Source organism: Elephantulus edwardii, unplaced genomic scaffold (genome assembly GCF_000299155.1).
Source record: "Elephantulus edwardii isolate Elephantulus edwardi_28Jun2011 unplaced genomic scaffold, EleEdw1.0 scaffold00056, whole genome shotgun sequence".
In the NCBI taxonomy this organism is placed as follows: domain Eukaryota; kingdom Metazoa; phylum Chordata; class Mammalia; order Macroscelidea; family Macroscelididae; genus Elephantulus; species Elephantulus edwardii.
In genome coordinates, this window is record NW_006399806.1 from 2,071,537 (window position 1) to 2,091,918 (window position 20,382).

Consider the following 20,382-nt stretch of genomic DNA (forward strand, 5'->3'; position numbering starts at 1 on the left):
ATATATATATACATATATAATGAAATATATATATACAAACACACACATATATATAATATATAACTATATATATTTGTAAGGAGTAGTTTTAGTAGCATAATGAATAACATATCAGGTTTCCAACCAAAAGGTCAGAACTTGGTCCCAGCTATTCCTTATGAGATAGATGTGCAGTCTTGTAAAGAATTGCAACTTTGGAAACCCCAATGGAAGATCACTGTCAGCTGGAACCCATTCCACGACAGTGTTGGTGAGGGTTGTATGTGTATATGTAGCATGCATATGTTATTGTTGTTATGTGCTGCTGAGTTGTCTGCCACTCATAGCAACATTATGTACAATAGCTCTGAACTCTGCCCTATCTTGAGCCAATCTCATCATCTCCGATAGAAACAATCCACTTATCCAGTCACTGAATCAATCCATCTTATCTAAGGTCTTCCTTTCCTACTCTGTTCCTCCACTCTTCCAAGAATAATGTTCTTCTTGAAGGACTAGTCCCTCCTGGCTGCATGTCCAAAGTATGTGAGATGGTGCTTCAAAATCATTGCCTCAAGGGAGCAGCTTGGTTTCACTCTCTCCAGGAGAGAGCTTTTTTGTTCTTCTGGCAGTCCATAGTAAGTCCCACAGCCTTCTCCAGCAACACTACTCAAAAGCATCAATTCTTCTTCTGTTATCCTTAGTTATTGCCCAGGTTTCTGAGGTATAGCAAGTAATTGCGAAGATCAGGCACACCTTAGTTTCCAGGCTGACATAATTGCTCATCAGTACTCTAGCGAGATCTTTGACAGCAGATTTTCCAATGCAATTCATCTTCTGTTTCCTGACTGCTGGTGCCAAGACTGTTGATTGTGGAAACAAGCAAGATGAAGTTGTTAGCAATCTTAATTTCTACTCCACCTATCATGAAGCTGCCATTTGGCCCAGTGGTGAGAATTTGTTTTCTTGAGCATCAATCCATTTTGAAGACTACAGTCATTGACCTTCTGCAGGAGACACCTCATGTCGTCAGTTTCAGCAAGCAAGGCTGTGTCATCTGCATAATGCAGGTTGTTGATGAGTCTTTGTCCAATCCTTACGCCACTTTCCTCCTCATAAAGTCCAGCTTCTTGAATTATCTGTTTTGCATATAGATTGGAAAGGCATGGAGATAGAATGCATCCTTGATGCACACTTTTCCTGATACTGAACCATGCAGTGTTTCCCTGCTCTGTTCTGACTATTGCTTCCTGGTCCAAGTATGCGTTATATATACACACACATATAAATCCAGAATTCTATTTTAAACAAAGGTTTATGGTTTTAAAAAGAATGTTATAAGACAGGTTTAGAAGCAATTTATGGCCTGCACTTTGGAAATATTGCAATCATTTGGCATATATGACTCTGAGAAAGGTCTTATAAAAACAGGAAATAAATTTTCTCTAATTTTCACCTTTCTTCCATTTGCTAATGACTAGTTCACAGGAAAAATTAGAAACAAAACAGAAACCTCAACACTATTTTAATTTCCTTCCTCAGTCTGACTTTGGACTTGACACTGGCTGTGAGCTTGGAGAAAGCCAGGAAGATCAGAAGATCAATAGGGTAGCAGTGCTCATTATGTGATTAATCTTCAGGGAAGAGTTAGCAATGACTTTGTTCCATTATTTCTCTGGCTGAGTCAAAGTGATTAAAAAGATACAAGATTTATCTAGTTTACTGGAAGGTGAAACACGTTATTAAATTATTTAATACACATCTAGTTGGAAAAAATATAGCTATATTTGTAGGGGTTACAAGGCTCAGAATACCATCCTCCAAGTTATTACTGAATGTTTTGTTCCTTTTTGTTAATCTCATTGCCTTTTAAATATCTCAAGAGTAAATGCTGATTTCTACTGAAGTAAATGATGAAGTCAGTATCTCCATTCTCCTTAAACAGAAAGATTCTCACCTTTCCCTAAACCATAGTAGATTCTAATCTGACTGTATGTATCATAGGGTTGCTGTTGCTATTGTATGCTGTGGAATCAGAATCGACTCATAGCTGACTCTCCAGGGGATTTTCAGATGCTGTAAATCGCATGGGAAGCGGTTGACTATTTTTCTCCCCTGAGAGTAGCTAGCGGATTAGAACTACATACGTCTTTAGTTTGGCAGTGCAACTCCTTTCCACTAGGCTACCAGAGGTCCCTTGTATTACAGTAGATACACCGTTTCTAAATATCTTATGCTAGAAAAAAATGTCTTTATTTCAATCCTCTAAAGTTATGAGGAGATTTTCCTTTATATTTTCAATGAGGTTGACCGTTGAGTAGTACTAACAAATAATTAAAATGATTGTAATAAATATTCTTGCAGCATCAAATGAAGCAGGTTAATTTGAACTCAAATTAATTGTAGAATTAATTTCAGAAAAGCATTAATTTCAGTAGCATTCTGGAAATCACATTATTTTCCTTCCTAAAATTTACATCTTTTGCTTTCTTTCATTCTTTTTTTTTTTTTTGAAAAAAATTCCACGTGATATTGCTGCAACTGTGGCAACAGTTTCTAAGACATCATCTTACACCCTTCTCAGCTCTTACCAATCCCATTAGTCTGGCTGAGATTTCTAAAGGCATTTCTGTTTTCCATGAAAATGTCAAGCCCTATATGCAATTTGCACATATAAGTAAATTCAACTAAAGGAGTTAAAGACATAACATTCACCTTCTTAGCATAACTTTAGGTTCTCTGAATTTGTTTCTACTTTACTGCATCTCCTGACTGAGCAAAGTTTAATATGCAAAAGTAGCTTTAAAAGGAAGCAAAAGCAGCAAGTTCCGCCAGGACTGCAGTGTGCGAAATTGCTGATATGCTCTTTGCGGTAGGAATTTCCTTGGGCGCTTAATTTGTTCCCTTTGCAGCTCATTCATTGTTACTTTCAGATATGAAAATGAAACTCTTGTGATTTTATCAGTCTATACAACAAACTCTAGAAAACCTAGGGTTTCCATCATGTTAGGGGCTGAGCTATTCTGGATGAGGAAACTTCCAAGTATCTAAGAGCTTACCTTCATGGAACTTCAAATGTCACTAGTTCTTCTTGCCTTAAACTTTTTGGGTAGAGGTATCTCCTGTGTCTACAAGTGAAGCTCATTCACAATCTCATTTATTCAACAATTATATTTGTGTCCCTATCATGTCACTGGGTAATTTGGCGAAAGATTACCAATGAAATGATATAGTAGGCAAATGACAATAAACACAGACCATGCTCTGATAGATATAAGATTTATAATTAAACCGAGGCAATGCACATCAGCATTCTGTTACCTTTAATTTCTAGACAACCGCCTCCATTTGCTGCCATTGTCCCCATACTCAGTTTTCATTACATCTAGCCAGCACTAAGAACACCTGAGCTTCCTCAGGGCTCCTTGTTTCAGGGCTTTTTTATGGGGTAAATTTTCTGTGCTTGGAAGAAAAAACAAATCCAATACATCTTTTATTAAAATATCTGTTTTCTCTGTGAAACAATTTTTATTCTTCTGATTATTGCTGGCCATCCACTTTCCCAGTTCAAGATATATTGTGCATATATTTTAGTTTTGAACCCATTCTTTTATACTTATTTATTCTTGGGTTTATTCCCTTGCTTGGTTGGAAGAACTCCTGGTATATAAGAGCTACAGTATTGCTCAATGACCTATGGTGAACTTAGATGCTGATTGAATTTAAGATGATTCAGAGACAAATTAACTGGTATTCTGTTATTGATTCCTACATTGTAATAATAGTAATAATAGTAACAACAATAATAAGTAATAAAAATAAACAGAAAAACAAACTCACAGCCATCTAGTCAAGTCCTACTTTTAGCAACCGTTTACTAGTCTTCTGAGACTGTAAATCTTTGTGGGAGGAAACTATGAACCTTTCTTTCATGGAGTGGATAGTGAATTTGAACATCTGATCTTCTGGTTATCAGTACTACATAATCAGGGCTCTTTCACTTCCAGAAAATGTGCTGTTAATCCCCTGTATTGGGGGAACAGATGGGTTTATAGTCTGGGAAGAGTTATGCATGTAAACCAAAAGTATTTCCTCTCTGGCATTTCAAATTCATGAGCAGATTCTCAGAAAAAATTATATGCCGTCTTCTCCTGTGTGATTTACAGCCTCTAAAACCTGCTAGAGGGTCAGCTAGGAGATGGTACCGACTTGACAGCAGTTAAAATGAGTGATAATCCCTCTGGACATTATTTATACATTCAAAGGTATTACACAGAATTGTTCTCTCCTATTCTTTAAGAAGTCTTCTCATAACTATAGTTGACTCTCCTTTTCTATTTTGACTTTTTTTTTTTGTTTCTCAGTCTCTTTACATTTGTTTCTGAGGTGCTTTTATAAAATTGATGACCTAGCTACTAAAAAAAAAAAAGGATGACCCTGTGTTGCACAATTTCGTGGGTGGAGGGGGTGGGGGAGAAGAAAATGGGAAGGATCTTGGTGAAAAGACAGGGTAACGATGGGTGGGGTCCAATGGTGATTTTATAATACACAATGCATGTGAATGATTGTATGAAACACAAGGTGAATGGAAAATAGTGTGAAACACAATGTATATGAACTTTGTAAGCAAACTAATTAAAAACATAAAAAAAGAGATGCCTTTACGACCCTTGGTGGGTAACTAGGATGTTCTTATCCTAATAGATGAGCTCTTTCCCGATGGCTGGCCTCTTTGCGAAGTTTTACGTAGTACCAGAGATTTTTTTGGAATGAGGATAGCACTAGGTGAGAGTTAAGATTTTGTTGCCACTCTTAATGTTCCAAAGTTTCAGCAACTCAAGCTATAGGTAAATAGGCATTGCATCTTTCAATCAGCAATGCTGCACAACTGGAAGTTGGCTGAAAACATTGTCTGGAATCCATCAGTTTACTTAGATTGTGCTAGACATGAGAGATGCCAGGATGAAGCCCAAGGCTTAGAATACATAAACATGCCCATATCTTACCATTTAACTTACAGAAGGTCATGCTTATGTGTAGGAAATTGTCCTGTTTTTGAAATTGACCTTGCCTCGAGGAAGGAATACTGACTTTGTGTGTACCTGTGTGTGTGGAGTAATAAGTCTCAGGAAGGTTAATTATGATTGTTAGGCTTTAAAAAAATTGCTAACAAGATAAGGAAGTCAGTGGTTTTGCTGTGAACATTTGTTTATCAGAGATAGCTAGGCTTGTGTTTCTTTCAGGTCCTGCAAGTTCTCCCACAGGATTTTCTTCTTGTTTTTATTATGTGTCATCAGTCGAGTGTGATTCATAATAGCCCTATGCTGTGAGTATCCCTGAACTCAGCTCTATCCTGAACCAATCTCACTACCTCAGACACACCTGCCCCTACTATCCCAGTTACTCTGGAAAGCCATCTTATTGAGGGTCTTCCTCTCCTGTGTTGTCCCTTCACCCTTCACAGTATGATGCCCTTCTGCAAGGACTGGTCCCTCCTGGCCACATGCCCAAAGTATGTCAGACAGAGCTTCAAAATCCTTGCCTCTAATAAGCAACTTGGTTTCACCCTCTCCGGGACAGACTAATTTGTTTTCTTGGTGGTCCATGGTATGTTCAATACTCTTCTCCAGAATCACAACTCAAAGACATTGATTCTTCTTCTGTCATCCCTAGTCACTCTTCAGTTCTCTGATACATAGCAAGTAATTGTGAAGATCATGACCTGGATCAGATGAACCTTACTTTCCAGACTGACAGTGTTGCTCTTTGGCACTCTGGAAAAGTCCCTGACAGCAGATTTTCCTAATGCAGTTTGTCTTTTGGTTTCCTGACTGATGGTGCCAAGAATGCTGATTGTGGAGCCGAGCAAGCTGAAATTAACAAACTCAATCTGTTCTCCATTTATCGTGGTGCTGCCAATTGGCCCAGAGGTGAGAATCTTTTTCTTGATGTTGAGCTGGAATTGAGGACTGTAGTCTTTGACCTTCTGATGCAAATGCTTCATTCAGGCCCACCACAGTTTCAGCAAGCAAGGTTGTATCATCTGCATAATGCATGTTGTTGGTGCATCTTCCTCCAATCTTGATGCACAGGATTTTCCTATTTTCAAATAAATCTGTACTTTCTTTATTCTCCAATAAATTGATAGTCTTTCCTTTTGCAAAATTGCCTGACTGTATGACCATCATTAAGAGGGGTCATCCAGTAACAGCTCAAAGCTGACACTCCCTCAGGTTTCTAAGGCTTTAAACTACATGGGAAGAGATTGCCCAGCTTTCTTCTTCAGAGCAACTGGTAGATTTGAAATGCCAGCGAGATGTAGCCCCTGGACCAGCAGAAAGTCTTCCTACTTGATTAGGCCACCACAGTCCCCGACTTCAACAGCATAGGTAATACTTACAGATTACAATTTTTGTTTCTGGTGTAATTTAGGGTTGTAAAATCACTAAAGCTTCATTTTCAAACACTTATTTTGAAGCTCATATTTAAAATTATTCAGACAAGTACCTTCTTTTTTAAATAGAAACGTGTTTAAGAATTAATTTGTTCATGGCATTGAAACAAACAGGGTTGTCATTAGCATATTTTAAGAGAAAATAATGCAAAGGTTTCCCACTAAGTCTTTGAAAAATGATACAAATTAAAATGCTTACAAAATAGTTACTGACATGTTGCTATCATACAAAATGTTCTTATTCTTCTGGAAATTTACTTTACACTATCTTCCAAAAACTTACCTCTTGTTGTTATGTGGCATCGAGTTACCTACGACTCATAGAGACCCTACAAACAATGGCTGTGGACCCTGTCCTATCCTGAGCCAGCCTCACTATCTCTTGACACACCTGACTCTACTGCAACAGTCACTGTGTCAATCCATCTCATCCGGGGTCTTCCTCTCCTATACTGACACTCTGCTCTTCTATCTATGATGCCCTTCCCCAGGACTGGCCCCTCCTGATAAAATGCCCAAAGTATGTGAGAAGGAGTTTCAAAATCCTTGCCTACAAGGAGCAACGTGGTTTCACTCTCTCCAGGACAGACCCATTTGTTTTCTTGGTAGTCTGTGGTATGTTCAATGCTGTTTTTTTCAGTACAGCAACTCAAAGGTACCAATTCTTCTGTCATCCTTTTCCACTGTGGTCTAGTGGTGAGGAGCTGTGTTGCCACATATAGTTCAAATCCAGCAGCTGCTCTGTGGGAGGAAGTTGATCAATCTCCTCTAGTGCAATTTACATGAAAACTCATTGGTCACCTATGAGTTGGTTCTGACTTGATGGTATACTGCAACAACGAAAATTTATTTACACATTTCTGAATCCTCAGTGTATTAATAATCCCACAATATTTTGGGAGAATGCTACTTTCTCACATACATTTTCTGATCAAGATTACTTAGCATATATTAACTTGAAAAGTAATGGTTTGGTTGATTCCTTTAAATTGCTTTCTAATGTTATCTCAGTTTATAAAAGGGAGGATTGAAAAATAGAGATATTAAAGTAAATTTTAAACTTCTTGACAGAGTTGGGATTAATGCTCATGTTTGGTAAAATTAACAAAGCAAGAAATGCAGTTTTAAAAAATTGTTTATTGTTGTTATGTGCCATTGAGTCACCTACGAATCATAGAGACTCTATGTACAACAGCCCTGAAACCTGCTCCATTCTATGCCAACTTTACTGTCTCTGACACATCTACCCTCATTACCCCAGTCACTGTATGAATCCATCTCATCAACGGTCTCCCTTTCTTTCTCCATCCCCAAACATGACGTCCCTCTCCAAGGATTGGTCCCTCCTTGCAACATGCCCAAAGTATGTCAGAAGAAGTTTCAAAATCCTTGCCTCCAAGGAGCAGGCTGACTTCACCTCTCTAGGACAAACCTGTTTGTTCTCCTGGCATTCCATGGTATATTTAAAACTTTTCTACAGCACCACAGCTCAAAAGAATCAATTCTCTATCTCTAGTCATTGTTAGATATCCAAAACCTAAATCATGTTGTGATTGCTGTTAGGTACTGTTGTGTTGGCCCGGCTCATGGTGTCCCACTGTTGCCTGGTCCTGCATTGTCCCCATGGAGACAGACTGTCATGATCCAAGGGTTTACACCGGCTGGTTTTCAAAAGTAGATGACTAAGCTTTTCTTCCTAGCTCATCATTGGATGTCAGCTCCGATGAATCCAATTCAGCGTCATGTTGCTGTTGTTGTTATGTGCTGTCGAGTTGAGGACTCATAGCAACACTAACAACAGAGCTGAACCTTATCCTATCCTGAGCCATCGTCATCATCTGAGGCTCTAGAGCTCCTCACTGCAGTCACTGCATCAATCCATCTCATTGGGCGGCCTTCCTCTTCTTTGCTGACTCTCCATCTTTCCAAGCATGATGTCCATTTCAAAGGAAAAAAGCCTGTCTTAGCAATATGTCCAAAGTATGAGAGATGAAGTGTCATCCACCATCCTTGCCTCCAAGAAGCAATATGGCTGCACTTTCCCTAAGATATATCTGTTTGTTCTCTTGGCAGTCTGTGAAATATGCATTACTTTTCTTCAGTACCACAACTCAAAGGCATCACTTCTTCTGTCATTCTTATTCATTGTCTAGCTCTCTGATGTTTTTAACAAGTAATTTAAATGACTGTGTCCTGAATCAAGTGCATCTTTAGTCTACAAACTGACAACACTGCTCGTAAGTATTTTGGAGATTCCCTGACAGTAAATTTACCCTGTGCAATGTCTCCTGATCTCCTGGCTGCTGGTAGCAAATGTGTTGATTGTTGACCCAAGCAAGATGGAATCATTGACAACGTCAATACTTTCTGCAAGTATCATAATGTTGTTGCTCGCCCAGTGATGAAGACCTTTGTTTCTTGATGTTGAGATGTAAACCATATTGAGGGCTGTAATCCTAGATCTTCTGTACCAAGTGTTTCAAGTCCTCCTCATTTGTCACTAAGCAAGGGTGTGTCATCTACAAAATACAGATTGTTGAGGATTCTCTCTCTAATACTGATGCCACATTCCTCTTCATAAAATCTAGTGTCACAAATTATTTTCTCAGCATACAGACAACATGTATGGAGAAAGGAAATCTCTCTAATGCACATCCTTCCTGCTTTTAAACCATGCAGTGTTCCCTTGCTCCATTAAGACAACGGCTTCTTGATCTAGGTATAGATTTTGCATGAGCACAACTAAGTGTTCTGGGATTCCCATTGTTCTCAATGTTAGTTAGTTAGACATAGTTTGTTATGATCCACACTTGCCTTTGCATAGTCAATAAAGTGCAAATAGACTTTTTTTTTAAATTTCCTGCTTCCAGGAAAGATCTATCTTACATTAGCAATGATATCCTTAGTGCCATGGTATATAAGGAGCAGTGGTAACATGTGGAAGGCTGATACTGGGCTTCTACCTGCTTCATAAAGAGGAACTGTCCCCACCAAGAACATCTATAGCACCAAACAAATAGATACATGGTCATACATGACACCTCCCCATGCTCCAGCTTCTATTTCTTTGAATCATTGGGTCCAATGTTTATTGCAAATTGACTCATAGGCTTTACTCATAATTGTGGGGTTTAATAAGGAAATAGGTTGGGATGTGTGGGAGACAAAGGATATCACATACTTAACGAACAGCAGCTCCAAGCCAATCTGACAGCAAGACATAATTCCTCAATTAGTTCAGAAAGATTCTCAGTAAACAAGTGAAGTCTAGGTTCAGTTCAACAGCACAAATAAACTTCTGGTTTCCTCAGTTGTCCAGCAAGCTTTGTCTCATAGCAGTCTAAGTCATCTTTTCATTCAGTCATCCAGAAACAAAATCTTTAACTTTGGCTCCATCTCCAGGGTTCTGTCAGGCTACACCTTGCCACAGTCTCTTTATAGTCTCCTACCACAGTATGGAAAGTGCTCTCTTCTACTGGTTCCACAGTTATGATGACTTGCAAGACCATGTGTCTGCAGTTGAGGGAGCCAGAGCACATGCCCTCAGTGGGGGATAGCACAATGGGTAGAAGAGCCATTTTTCAAAGTTTTAACACCATCCATGGCCTCTTCTAAACTCAGATTGAACTTCTGGCAGTTTCTTGTCAATGTACTATTCTAGCCATTTTTTTAGTATCTTCAGCAGTATTTTGCTTGCTTGTGATAGTAATGATTTTGTTCTACGTTTTCCGCATTCTGTGGGGTCACCTTTCTTGGGAAAATATGGATCATTTCCAGTCAGTCAGCTGTCCTCCAATTGCCTGGCACAGACTGGAGAGCATGTCCAGGGCTGCATCTGTTAGTTCAGCACCTTTGCAACACAGGCATCATCATTGACTGACTGATACTTGGTGGCTGTGCTTAAAGAGCATTGACCAGAATTCAAATCTAGGGTCTCCTAAATGGAAGGTGAGAATTCTGATGCATCAAATGCCTCAGTTAAGGAATGATCAATGACCATTGAGTCAATTCAGATGCATCACCACCCTCCAGCAGGTTTCAAATCTCTACAGGTGATTGCCTCATCATTTCTGACTGAGCCACTGTTGGATTCAAGCAACTATTTGATTAGCAGCCGTAAACCTGACCTATTACCCCTCTGGAGCTCCTTTTTCAATACAGATAGTGAAAAAGAAATCATGTACAGAATCAGAAAATTGGTCTTTTTTGAGAATTTTATAGGAAAATGAAAACTAAAACCTCAAACTCATTGCTATCAAGCAGAAATTGACTCACAGCTGACCTACTAGCAGGTTTCCAAAGCTCTAAATCCCCCAAAGGAAGCTGCTCATCTTTCTCCCCTGGGCCCCTGGTGGACATGCACTACCAGAGGAGCTTGGCCTTTGGGTTAACAGGGAAATTCTCTTAGGACAGTGCCCCCAGAGCTGTAGGTCAATTAAGAATATGATATTTCCCTACCTCACGGCAGACTTTGTTCTAATTTATATGATTTACACCTTAGGGGCATTTTAAACAGACACAGGTCTATTATTTTCATTATTACTATGCAGTCCTGATAGAGAAATCTTTTAGAACTCTAAAGGCAGAAGAAGAAAACCAGCTTCTCAAAAAGCAAGAGGGGGATTGAAACTAATGCTTTTGAATAAAATGTGCATAAGTGGTTGAATGAAAAATGAATTTGCTTTGTAAACTTTGACTCCAATCAAAATAAAAAACAAAAGACAGACATTCAAGTTTTCAAATTTCTCTGAAATGGCAGGAGAAAAATTAGATGTCCAGCGCCTTTAGAGGGAACCTCTTAAGTCTTATTCAGAGTTTTTCCAAGACACACAGATGTGTCAATTTTCTTCTTAGAAACCAGCTAAGCCTCTGAAATGGGTCAGTGTGCTTTAGGCTCTCAATGGTTTCCAGACTTGGTCTGTTAAGCACAGGAGCGATGGAGGGTCTTTCTGAGTCTTGCTCACACTGATGGGAATTTGGCAATCCAGGCAATTTTAGAATTGGCTTCTCTGTGGGATGCACTGGGTGCTATTTACAAAGCATTAGCTGTTCAGGTCAAACAACTCAAATTCTCAATAAGGGGCAGAGAGAGAGAATTACAGTGACCATGTTGCTGAAGAAAGTGAAATAGAAAGGGGTTTTTTATGGATTCCACAAACCCCCATTGCAAAGGAAAAATTTACAAACCTTTGATAGATAGAGACTTAGTGGCTGTTTGGCCACCCTCAGTATGACTTTATTGTTAGTAATTGCCAGTATTCAGAGGCGTTTTTGTTTGCTTTCTTCTATTAAGGGTAATGAAAACAAACACACACACCAACCCTGGACCTCATTGCTGTCCAGTTGGAAGAGATTCATATCCTGACCTTCTGGTGGGTTTTCGGGGTTCATAAATTATAGAGCAGCAGATTGCCCATATTTCTCCCACAGAGATGTCACTGGTGCACTTGAACAGCCAGGGAAGATATTCCTTTAGAGTAGTAGCTCTATAAGAACTATGACAGAAGTATCTAGAATTGTAGTCACTCATTGTGGTAACTCGTGATGTAAGCCTTCCTTCCTTAGGGATCTCTTTCTGAATCAGATCACATTCAATCCTTGATGTTGTTGTATGCCACTAAGTTGGAATTGACCCATAGCTGACTCTGACGAGTTTTGGGAGGCAGTCAATCTCATGGGAAGAGACTGTCCATCTTTTTCCTGTGGAGCAGCTGGTGGATTCAGACCTTGAACCTTTGACATTGTAGCCTAGCTTCTGCCATTAGGCCACCAGAGCTCCACAGACAATCTTTAGTAATGTTTATTACAATTTCAATCACAGAACGCTATGTGATAAATACAGTTGCATTTTTTTCAGTTCATATGAATATTAACAAAATTGATAAATTATCAGTTCTAATAATACTAGTGACTTAGCTGAAACTTTTTCCATTTTCCTTGCTCTTTTGATTGCGTCTTTATTCTCAAAAAGTCATTGAGACTGGATAAATTGTGTATACTGCACTGAAACAGATGAGGGACTGAATAATTTAAAAGCGATGTATGATACGGTATTATGGTTATCACAAGAGTCCACAATTAAGGTTGCATAGTGGAATGTACTTGGGGTGGTAGGAGGGGTGCGGGAGGATTGTGTACCAGGGAGGGAGTCTTTCTTTTACTTTTGAAAGAGAGGAGCGAACTGGGGGGGCGGGGGGAGAGGGCTGGGCGGGGAGAGAAGTGCAGCAATGAATGAATGGAAATCCAAATTCTCTGTAAATGTTCATGAAAATTATTTTAAAAACCCAAAATTTTAAAAAAAGTCATTGAGATATGTTCACAAACACTAATAACTACAATCTTATAGATAAAACATCAGAAATTTTAACAGACTCTGTGATTGTAATAGCGTTGGCAGCAATGAGAAAAAACAGGGTGTTGCTGGAAAATGTACCACGTGAATAATGAAACCGCATAATCAGAAGCATCACTGAAATTGGTTAAATAATAATGATTCTCACCAGAGTACGTCACAAGGTTCAAAAGTAAATTGGCCTGGAGTTTTAGCCTTGTAGCATATTACTATATGTGACTTGGCTTTTGAAATTTTATTTTTATTTCTATAACTACATGACTGTATTTACCAAAAAAATTACAAGTTTCTGCTGAAAAATTACACAAGAAAAAAATTGTATGGAGAGCCATGCTGGTTCATTCCGTCTGACATTGTCACTTGATGCTGCCCTCTATCCCGTTTATGAGGCCACTGTAAATTCTGTCAGTTCCTTTTAGAGTATAGTTCAAGATGGTTGTAATTTTCATAGAGTTGAGATAGAAAAGGTGAATATCTCATTTAATGCCCTCAGGTATTCAAGAGGAACCCTGGAAAATAGCTAAATACTGAAGCTATTATTATGAATAACCCGCCATACTGATCAGTTTACTATTGCAAATCACATATTTTAATTATACAGATAAACTATAAGTAGCAAACTAAACAACCGAAAAATTACGCTTTTCAAGCCATGCGAATATATGATTGATAAATATGAGCAACCATTTCTAAAACCACTAGATGGCGTTCATTCACTGTAAGTCTGGCCAAACTACAGCCTCCCAACGCTTAATCATGAGGTATACGTTTTCAGAGAAGGCAAAAGCTATCCATTATTTGATGATACTTTCCTATAATTTAACTCAATGACAAAACTAGTTGTATTTCCTCATGGCTACTTCTAATAAAATTTTTTAAAAATCAACAAATATTTATTGAATATTTCATTCAAGAATTCTTTTATCTTGAAAAGTAAAGTTGAAAACTAGCTTCCCTATGAAGGTAATGTATTTTTGTTCAGCATGTAGAGAAAATATGCAATATGCATTATGCTACTTAATTTTTATTTTATTTTTTTAATTTCACTGCTACTTCTTATAGAGTTATGCCCCTTCTATTCCTACCTTTACCAAAGATTGGTAAAGAGATAGGCACCTTCATTTTTTTTAAATCTTCATATATTTTAAATAGTAATAATCTTCAGAATTAGTGTTTTTGAAATAGGTGGCTAACTGGCTTTTAAAATGATTCAAAAATAGTTCTTTTTTGCACATACTGTGTGAGACATAGTTTCTAACTGCATTAAGACCTAAAAACCAAAATGGCATTTGTTAAGAAAGTACAAGGAAATCCTAGAGATTACTCATGGAGTAAAATTACTTGAAACGAGAAGATTGCGGGAAGTTACTGGAAACAGGTAAATCAAAGAGTAACTTTTCTGTAAACAACCTATGTTAATAATTATGTTAAACCAAAAACTTACCTGTTCTAATATGTTTTGAAGCCTTTCTATTTCACAGTCTATTACAAATTTCTTCTCTTGTCTCCTGTCCAGTTCTTCTAGCAGTTGTCTATAACTGACATCATTAAAATTTTCCACACATATAGCACTGACATGCCAACCATTTTGTCCTGCTTTTTCCATAATAGCTTGAAGTATCGAGTATCCTGTGGGAAGAAAACAAACAAACAAACAAAAGAATTACTAAAAAATAATATGCTTTGTCTGTTCTTTAAGGACTGAAGGTGCCCTGGAGGTATAGAGCATTGGATGTTGCACTTCTAACCAAGAGATAGGAGGCTCAAACCATCAGTCACTCTGGGTAAAGGAAAGACAATGACCCTCAGGAAAGATGAGGCAGGCTCCTTCAGTGAAGATTTAGTCATGAGTCAGCATTAGCTGGAGGGCAGTGGGTTTGTTTCTTGGTTTTTGTGGGTTACTAATACAGTCAAGAAATCAACATCAAAATTTTTATGTCCTAGCATTTAAGTTGCGTGCATAGAAAAGTAGTAATCTTAGTGGTTATTTCTGGAAATTTGTTTTTTGTTTCATCACTGTTATTTTTTGTTAAGTGCTATCAAGTTGACTGTGACTAATGGGGACCCTATGAACAACTGATCTGAACCTTGTTCTATCCTGTGCTTTAATCATTATCCCTAATATACTTGAGCTCATCGCTGGAGTCACTGTGTAGACCCATCTTGTTGAGAGCAACATAATTCCATTTAGTACTGCGTCAGTGAGGTAGTAGCAATAGTAAGTGCTCAAAATTTTTTCTATTGAAAAAGACTGCGTTGCTCTTAAACACAATTTTAGATGAGATCAATAAAGAGAAAACCCCAACAAATCCAGTGCTACAGGGGGCCCTTAGCAATTTGATAAATATATTTTTAACTGTTAATAAAAAATGCCATATTTTTTATAAAAATAGTTTTAACACATATGAAAACTATAGTACATTCGTACAATGGAATATTACACAACACTTAAAAACAATGAACTTGTAAAACACTGCACAACATGGGTGGGCCTTGAAGACATTATGCTAAGTCAAATATCTCATTCACAAAAGAACAAATACTGCATAACCCAGTTTTATAAAATAAGACTGACATAGAGGGTTATGAGAGAACAGGGAAAGAGTATATTGATAATAAATACTGCACTGGAACAGATTGAGGAAGGATTGTAATGTATAATGTATAATATATACTATAATGTATAATATACAATATAGTGTATATTATACATTATAATTCATATAATGTATGATTAGATATTATATGTATGACAACAATCTGGAACATGCAGTGCATTACGTAGTGGACTGAGGGAGGAAGAAAGGAGAGAGAGGGGCAAAATGTGCAATAATGAATGAATGGAACCCAACCATTCTGTAAACTTTTGTTAAAATCACAATAAAAATAGATTTTATTTCTTCTATTGAGAAAAAAATACTCACTAGACAGAAATAATTTTGGATTACTATTTTTGGCTCTCCCCTGGGGCAAAGTAATGACATTTTAAAAATCCAACTATGGAAGAGAAGATGGAAGAATCAGTACCATAGTTCTTATTCAGGATCCAACATTGTCAAGACTCAGCAAGTGATGTGGACAGGCATTTGTAGTTGTTGTTGTTGGCGTGTATTCTTGAGTTAGAACTGACTCATAGCTGATCCTCCAGGGGATTTTCAGAGGCTATAAATTGCTTTGGAAAAGAGTGCCCATTCTCCTGTGGAGTAGCTGGTGGGTTTGAATCACATGACTTTGAGATTGCAGTGTAGTTTCTTTCCACCAGGCCACCAGAGTTTGCAATCACTTGCTATGTGTCAGAGAGCTTGGCAGTGACTAGGGATGAAAGAAAGAGAACTGATGCCTTTGAGCTGTGGTGTTAGAGTATTAAATATACTATGGACTGATAAGAGAATGAACAGGTTTGTCCTAGAGATGATTAAACCAGGCTGCTCCTTGGAGGCAAGGATTCTGAAGTTTGTCTGGCATGCTTTGGACATGTTGCAAGGAGAGACCACTCCTTGGAGAGGGGCATCATGCTTGGGAGGGTGAAGGGACAGCACAGGAGGGGAGACCCTCTATGAGATGGATTGATTCAGTGACTGGGGTAATGGGAGTAGGTGTGTTGGAGACGGTGTGATTGGCACAGGATAAAGCAGAGTTTAGGGCTGTTGTGTATACGGTGGCTATGAGCCACAGGCGATTCAACGGCACATAACAACACCACCACTATAGGCCACCAGAGCTCCCTGGTATATATAGAAAGAAGGTGTTATTTCCTTGATTGAAGAGTAGTGTAAAGTTGGGGTGAGTTAAATAACCACTAGTGTCAGGAATTGGGTTGTAAGATTTGCTTTCCTACATAGCCCTGCATAGTGATAACAGGAGGCACACAACACCCAAATAAAAAAAAAGAAAGCTGAGATTCAAAGGTGGGATGTACTCAGTTGGGAGTGGAAATATAAACACAAATAGAAACTTGATTTCATGAAGGAACACAAAGTTTAGAATATGCTGTTATAACATGCATGGGAGGAAGAGGTGCCAGTCTATTTCCATATAGATTAAAACTCACTGCTGTCCAGGTAACTAAAGGACCCCATCCTATAGGCCAGCTCTATTCTGTCCTGTGAATTTAGATTACCTGGACAGGTATAGGAGTTGCATGGTATGTTTTATCCTGTATAATCACAATGTGTAAAAAAAGTATCGTGAAACAGAACAGATGACAATTCTGACAGTTATCTTTACAACTTTGCTACAAATGGAAAGCGTACAATTTCTAGCAAAACCAATTTCATTTCCAAGTCTTTCAATATTGTGTAGAAGTAAAAAGTACTGTCTTCTTTTACATCAAAGTGTTTGATATTGATTCTCTTGTGTTTATTGTTGAAGAAGAGGAAGGCAGTTATAAATCTCAATAAACACACTAACTAGAGGAGTCTCTGGTGGTGTAGTCCATAGACAGACGCTCTGCTAATCCAGAGGTCAAACTTCACTGGCATTTGGAATCCACCAGCATCTTTGTGAAAGATGGGCAGTCTGCTTCCGTGCAACACAGCCCTGGAAATCCAGTTACATGTGGGTGCCAACTCAGTGTCAATGAATGAGTGAATGAACCCAATCTCTCAGGAACATTTTTGATACAGCCCCTAAAGGTGGGAATTCTATACTAAGTGACAGTACACAAGAAAAAAATATTAATTTGAAAACTCTTTTCCTAAGCTAGTTTAGATACCAGGACAAAAAGATGAGTGGCCTTTCACAAGTGGAAGGAGAAAGGAACAAAAAGGCCAGTAAGTGTTGTGACAGAGGCAATTATGGAACACCATGGAAATAGATATGCAAATGAAGCCACAGATGTCAGGGAAAGCTCCATGGAATATGTTATATCTGAAATGAGCTTTAAAAATAAGGCAGGATTGGGAAGGGAAAGGAAGAGTAAAAAATGTATTTCATACAGTGTATTATCATGCCCCAAAGCAACAAGGTGAGAGAGCAATACTCCCCTGTCCTTGTCTTCACTGAGACACTCGAATTAAACAATGAGAACAGACATCTGCTCTGGGTGTTTCTTCGACTTCACATAGTGATAGTTGGCTCATGCATTTCTACCGGTTGGCTCCCTTTCTAAGTTCCCCACAGGGACAAGAGCAATCCCTGGATAGATAATTTTAAATTTTAGACAATTAAGAAGATAGAAAAACAAAAAACTTTAAAAAATTAATGTGAAGAATGAAGTAAAGAATTAGATGTTCAAGCTCATAATCATGCAGAAGGCATGTTGTTGTTGTTGTTGTTGTTGTTAAGTGCCATTGAGTTGTAGGCGACTCATAGTGGCTCTATGAATGAAAGTCCTCAACACTTGTGTGACTTTCATAATTTCTCCAGGTTCATAGGGTTTCTGGAGGCAAGCTATTATAGAAGTGGATGCCACTCCTGCTTCCAAGCTTGTTTTAATCAGGGAGCTCTACCAAACACTGTCCGCCATGGGTAACCATTAACATATTTGATACATCAGTGTCACAGTGTTCAGCTTCACAGCAACCACAAGGTACCACTGTACAGAAAGTGGAAACACCAGGGGTATACGACCTAGAAGAATGTTTGACCAAAAAACAGAACAAAACAATGAAAAACAGGCCTGAGAGCTGCTGATTAAAAGTCACCCATCTTTGGCTTCTTTGCAGGAGACATAGACATTCAAATAATCAAATGTAATTAATTTTATAAAGGTGTGGTAATGGTAGTACTCAAGCTGAATTAGTGGCCCAACGGAAGTCCTGGGTAAATTTGCTTGGATAGGTCAAGAATCAAATAACACCTAGGAGGAATAACTAGAGGTGGGTCTTGAAGGTTGACAGAGAACAGGTTGATGCAGGAAGAGTGCCTTTCAGAAGAAAAAGACTTCCATTCTGTTTTTGACCTAGACCTTTCTGCATGTCTCAAGGAAGTAGGGGGAGCTCTGGTGGCCTAGTGGCAAAAAGCTGAGGTGCAATCCCAAATGTACACTATTCAAGGCCACCACTGAAGAGGCCCCATGGAAGAAGAATCGACAATCTCCACCCAGCTGATTAACTGCCTCTGAAAACCCACTGGAGGGTCAGCTATGGGTTGGTTCCAACTCTACGGTACACAACGATGATAACAACAACAACAACAACAACAACAATAAAGGAAGCAGACATATCCCAGCACCATAGATAAGGAATGAGAACAAACTACTGGTGCCTGAGCGTGGCACAGCTATTCAAGTGTTTTGAAACCTTTTTGCTTTCTCAAACTTTGATTTATATTGGTATGTTAAAGGGTAAGAGTAAAGAGATTCACACCCCACAATATTCCTTAGACAACAATTGGTTAGTCAAAGGCCATTATTTCTTTATTAATATTTTTTAACCATACGAAGCAACATCATCATCACCATCAGAAGCAATATATCTTAGTCTTACTTAAGAAGATCTAAAATAGTATGGATTACAACCACCTTTGTACCTGGGGACACCATAAGTATAGAATCACTTCATGACAGCATCTAAACACAATGGCAATCTCTGTCTGAGCTCATTCTATTGCAGATACCTATTTCATAGGTTTATTATTCAAAATGGCTTTCCTGGTCATTGGTTTTGACATGCACTCCTACTGCCCTGACTCTTTTTACTCTATACGTTCCCATCTGTTCCTTGGTCCCTACAGTGGGCAAACGGATGAGTTAAAAATGACAGCTTGCCAGTTAAAAAAATGTATAAGCTCTTCTAAGAAAACTGTATTTTTAATTCATTTTTCTGGTTGGTATGTGAGACTTTTCATACTTAGAGATTGCAATTTTTAGGTTTATCTTTTAAAAGTTAGAGTTTCAAACATCACTGACGCTCAGTTAATATCAACAGATGGAACTGATGATGAGATCACATTTGAAATATAAATTACCTGATATCCTGCCAAATGAAATACTGTGGCAGTCAGTATTCATTTTTATCTAAGCAGGAGAAAAAAGTCCCCAAAGAGGAAGAGAGAGGGTATGTTAATTGCTTTATAATTACTCAGGTATTCCTATTGCTCCATTTACTCTTTTCTTTTGCAATGTATGCCTATAATTATCTTTTCAAATCTTGCCTAAATTTCTCCCCAAACCTAGTACTCTTCTCCTTGTTTCCCATTCAATACATATATAATATGATAGTGCAAATTCTACCTTAGTATATATGTCCATGCTTCACTTATTCTGTTACTGGGACTATCTCTGGCAGTAACTGAGGTGATGTTCCATTTTAGTCACTTTTTTGACATAACTGTGGAAATTTTTCTTTGGCTCAAAATGGTTTAAAAGTTATACACTAAGGGTTTAGTTCCCCTTCCATCACCTCTTTACATCCAAAAGAAAAGAATTTGAATCCATGTGTTTATTTCATTAAGTGTTGTAAACGTTGACCAGGGGTCACATGTATTGAAGTCTTCTTACTCCATAAGATTATTTAAGATTGGCACATTTCTTTAGATATTACTATTTTGGGGAATGAAGGTATCATAATATGGTCATAAGGCCTTGTGTTAGTACCAGGTATCCATGCTACTCTTTTCTTACAGGCATATCTTTCATAAATGGCACTAGCATTCT

The 20,382-nt window shown here is 38.2% G+C and overlaps 1 protein-coding gene across 4 annotated transcripts in view; it reads right to left on the minus strand.

The window, feature by feature from the left end:
• GRIA4 (glutamate receptor, ionotropic, AMPA 4) overlaps positions 1-20,382 on the minus strand; it is a 584,876-nt gene that overhangs the window by 131,740 nt on the left and 432,754 nt on the right. For all 4 annotated transcript variants that reach the window (XM_006887293.1, XM_006887295.1, XM_006887294.1 and 1 more), the window contains one exon: positions 14,230-14,414. In XM_006887293.1, the coding sequence (XP_006887355.1) occupies positions 14,230-14,414 (185 nt within the window). The remainder of the gene's footprint in view (positions 1-14,229; positions 14,415-20,382) is intronic.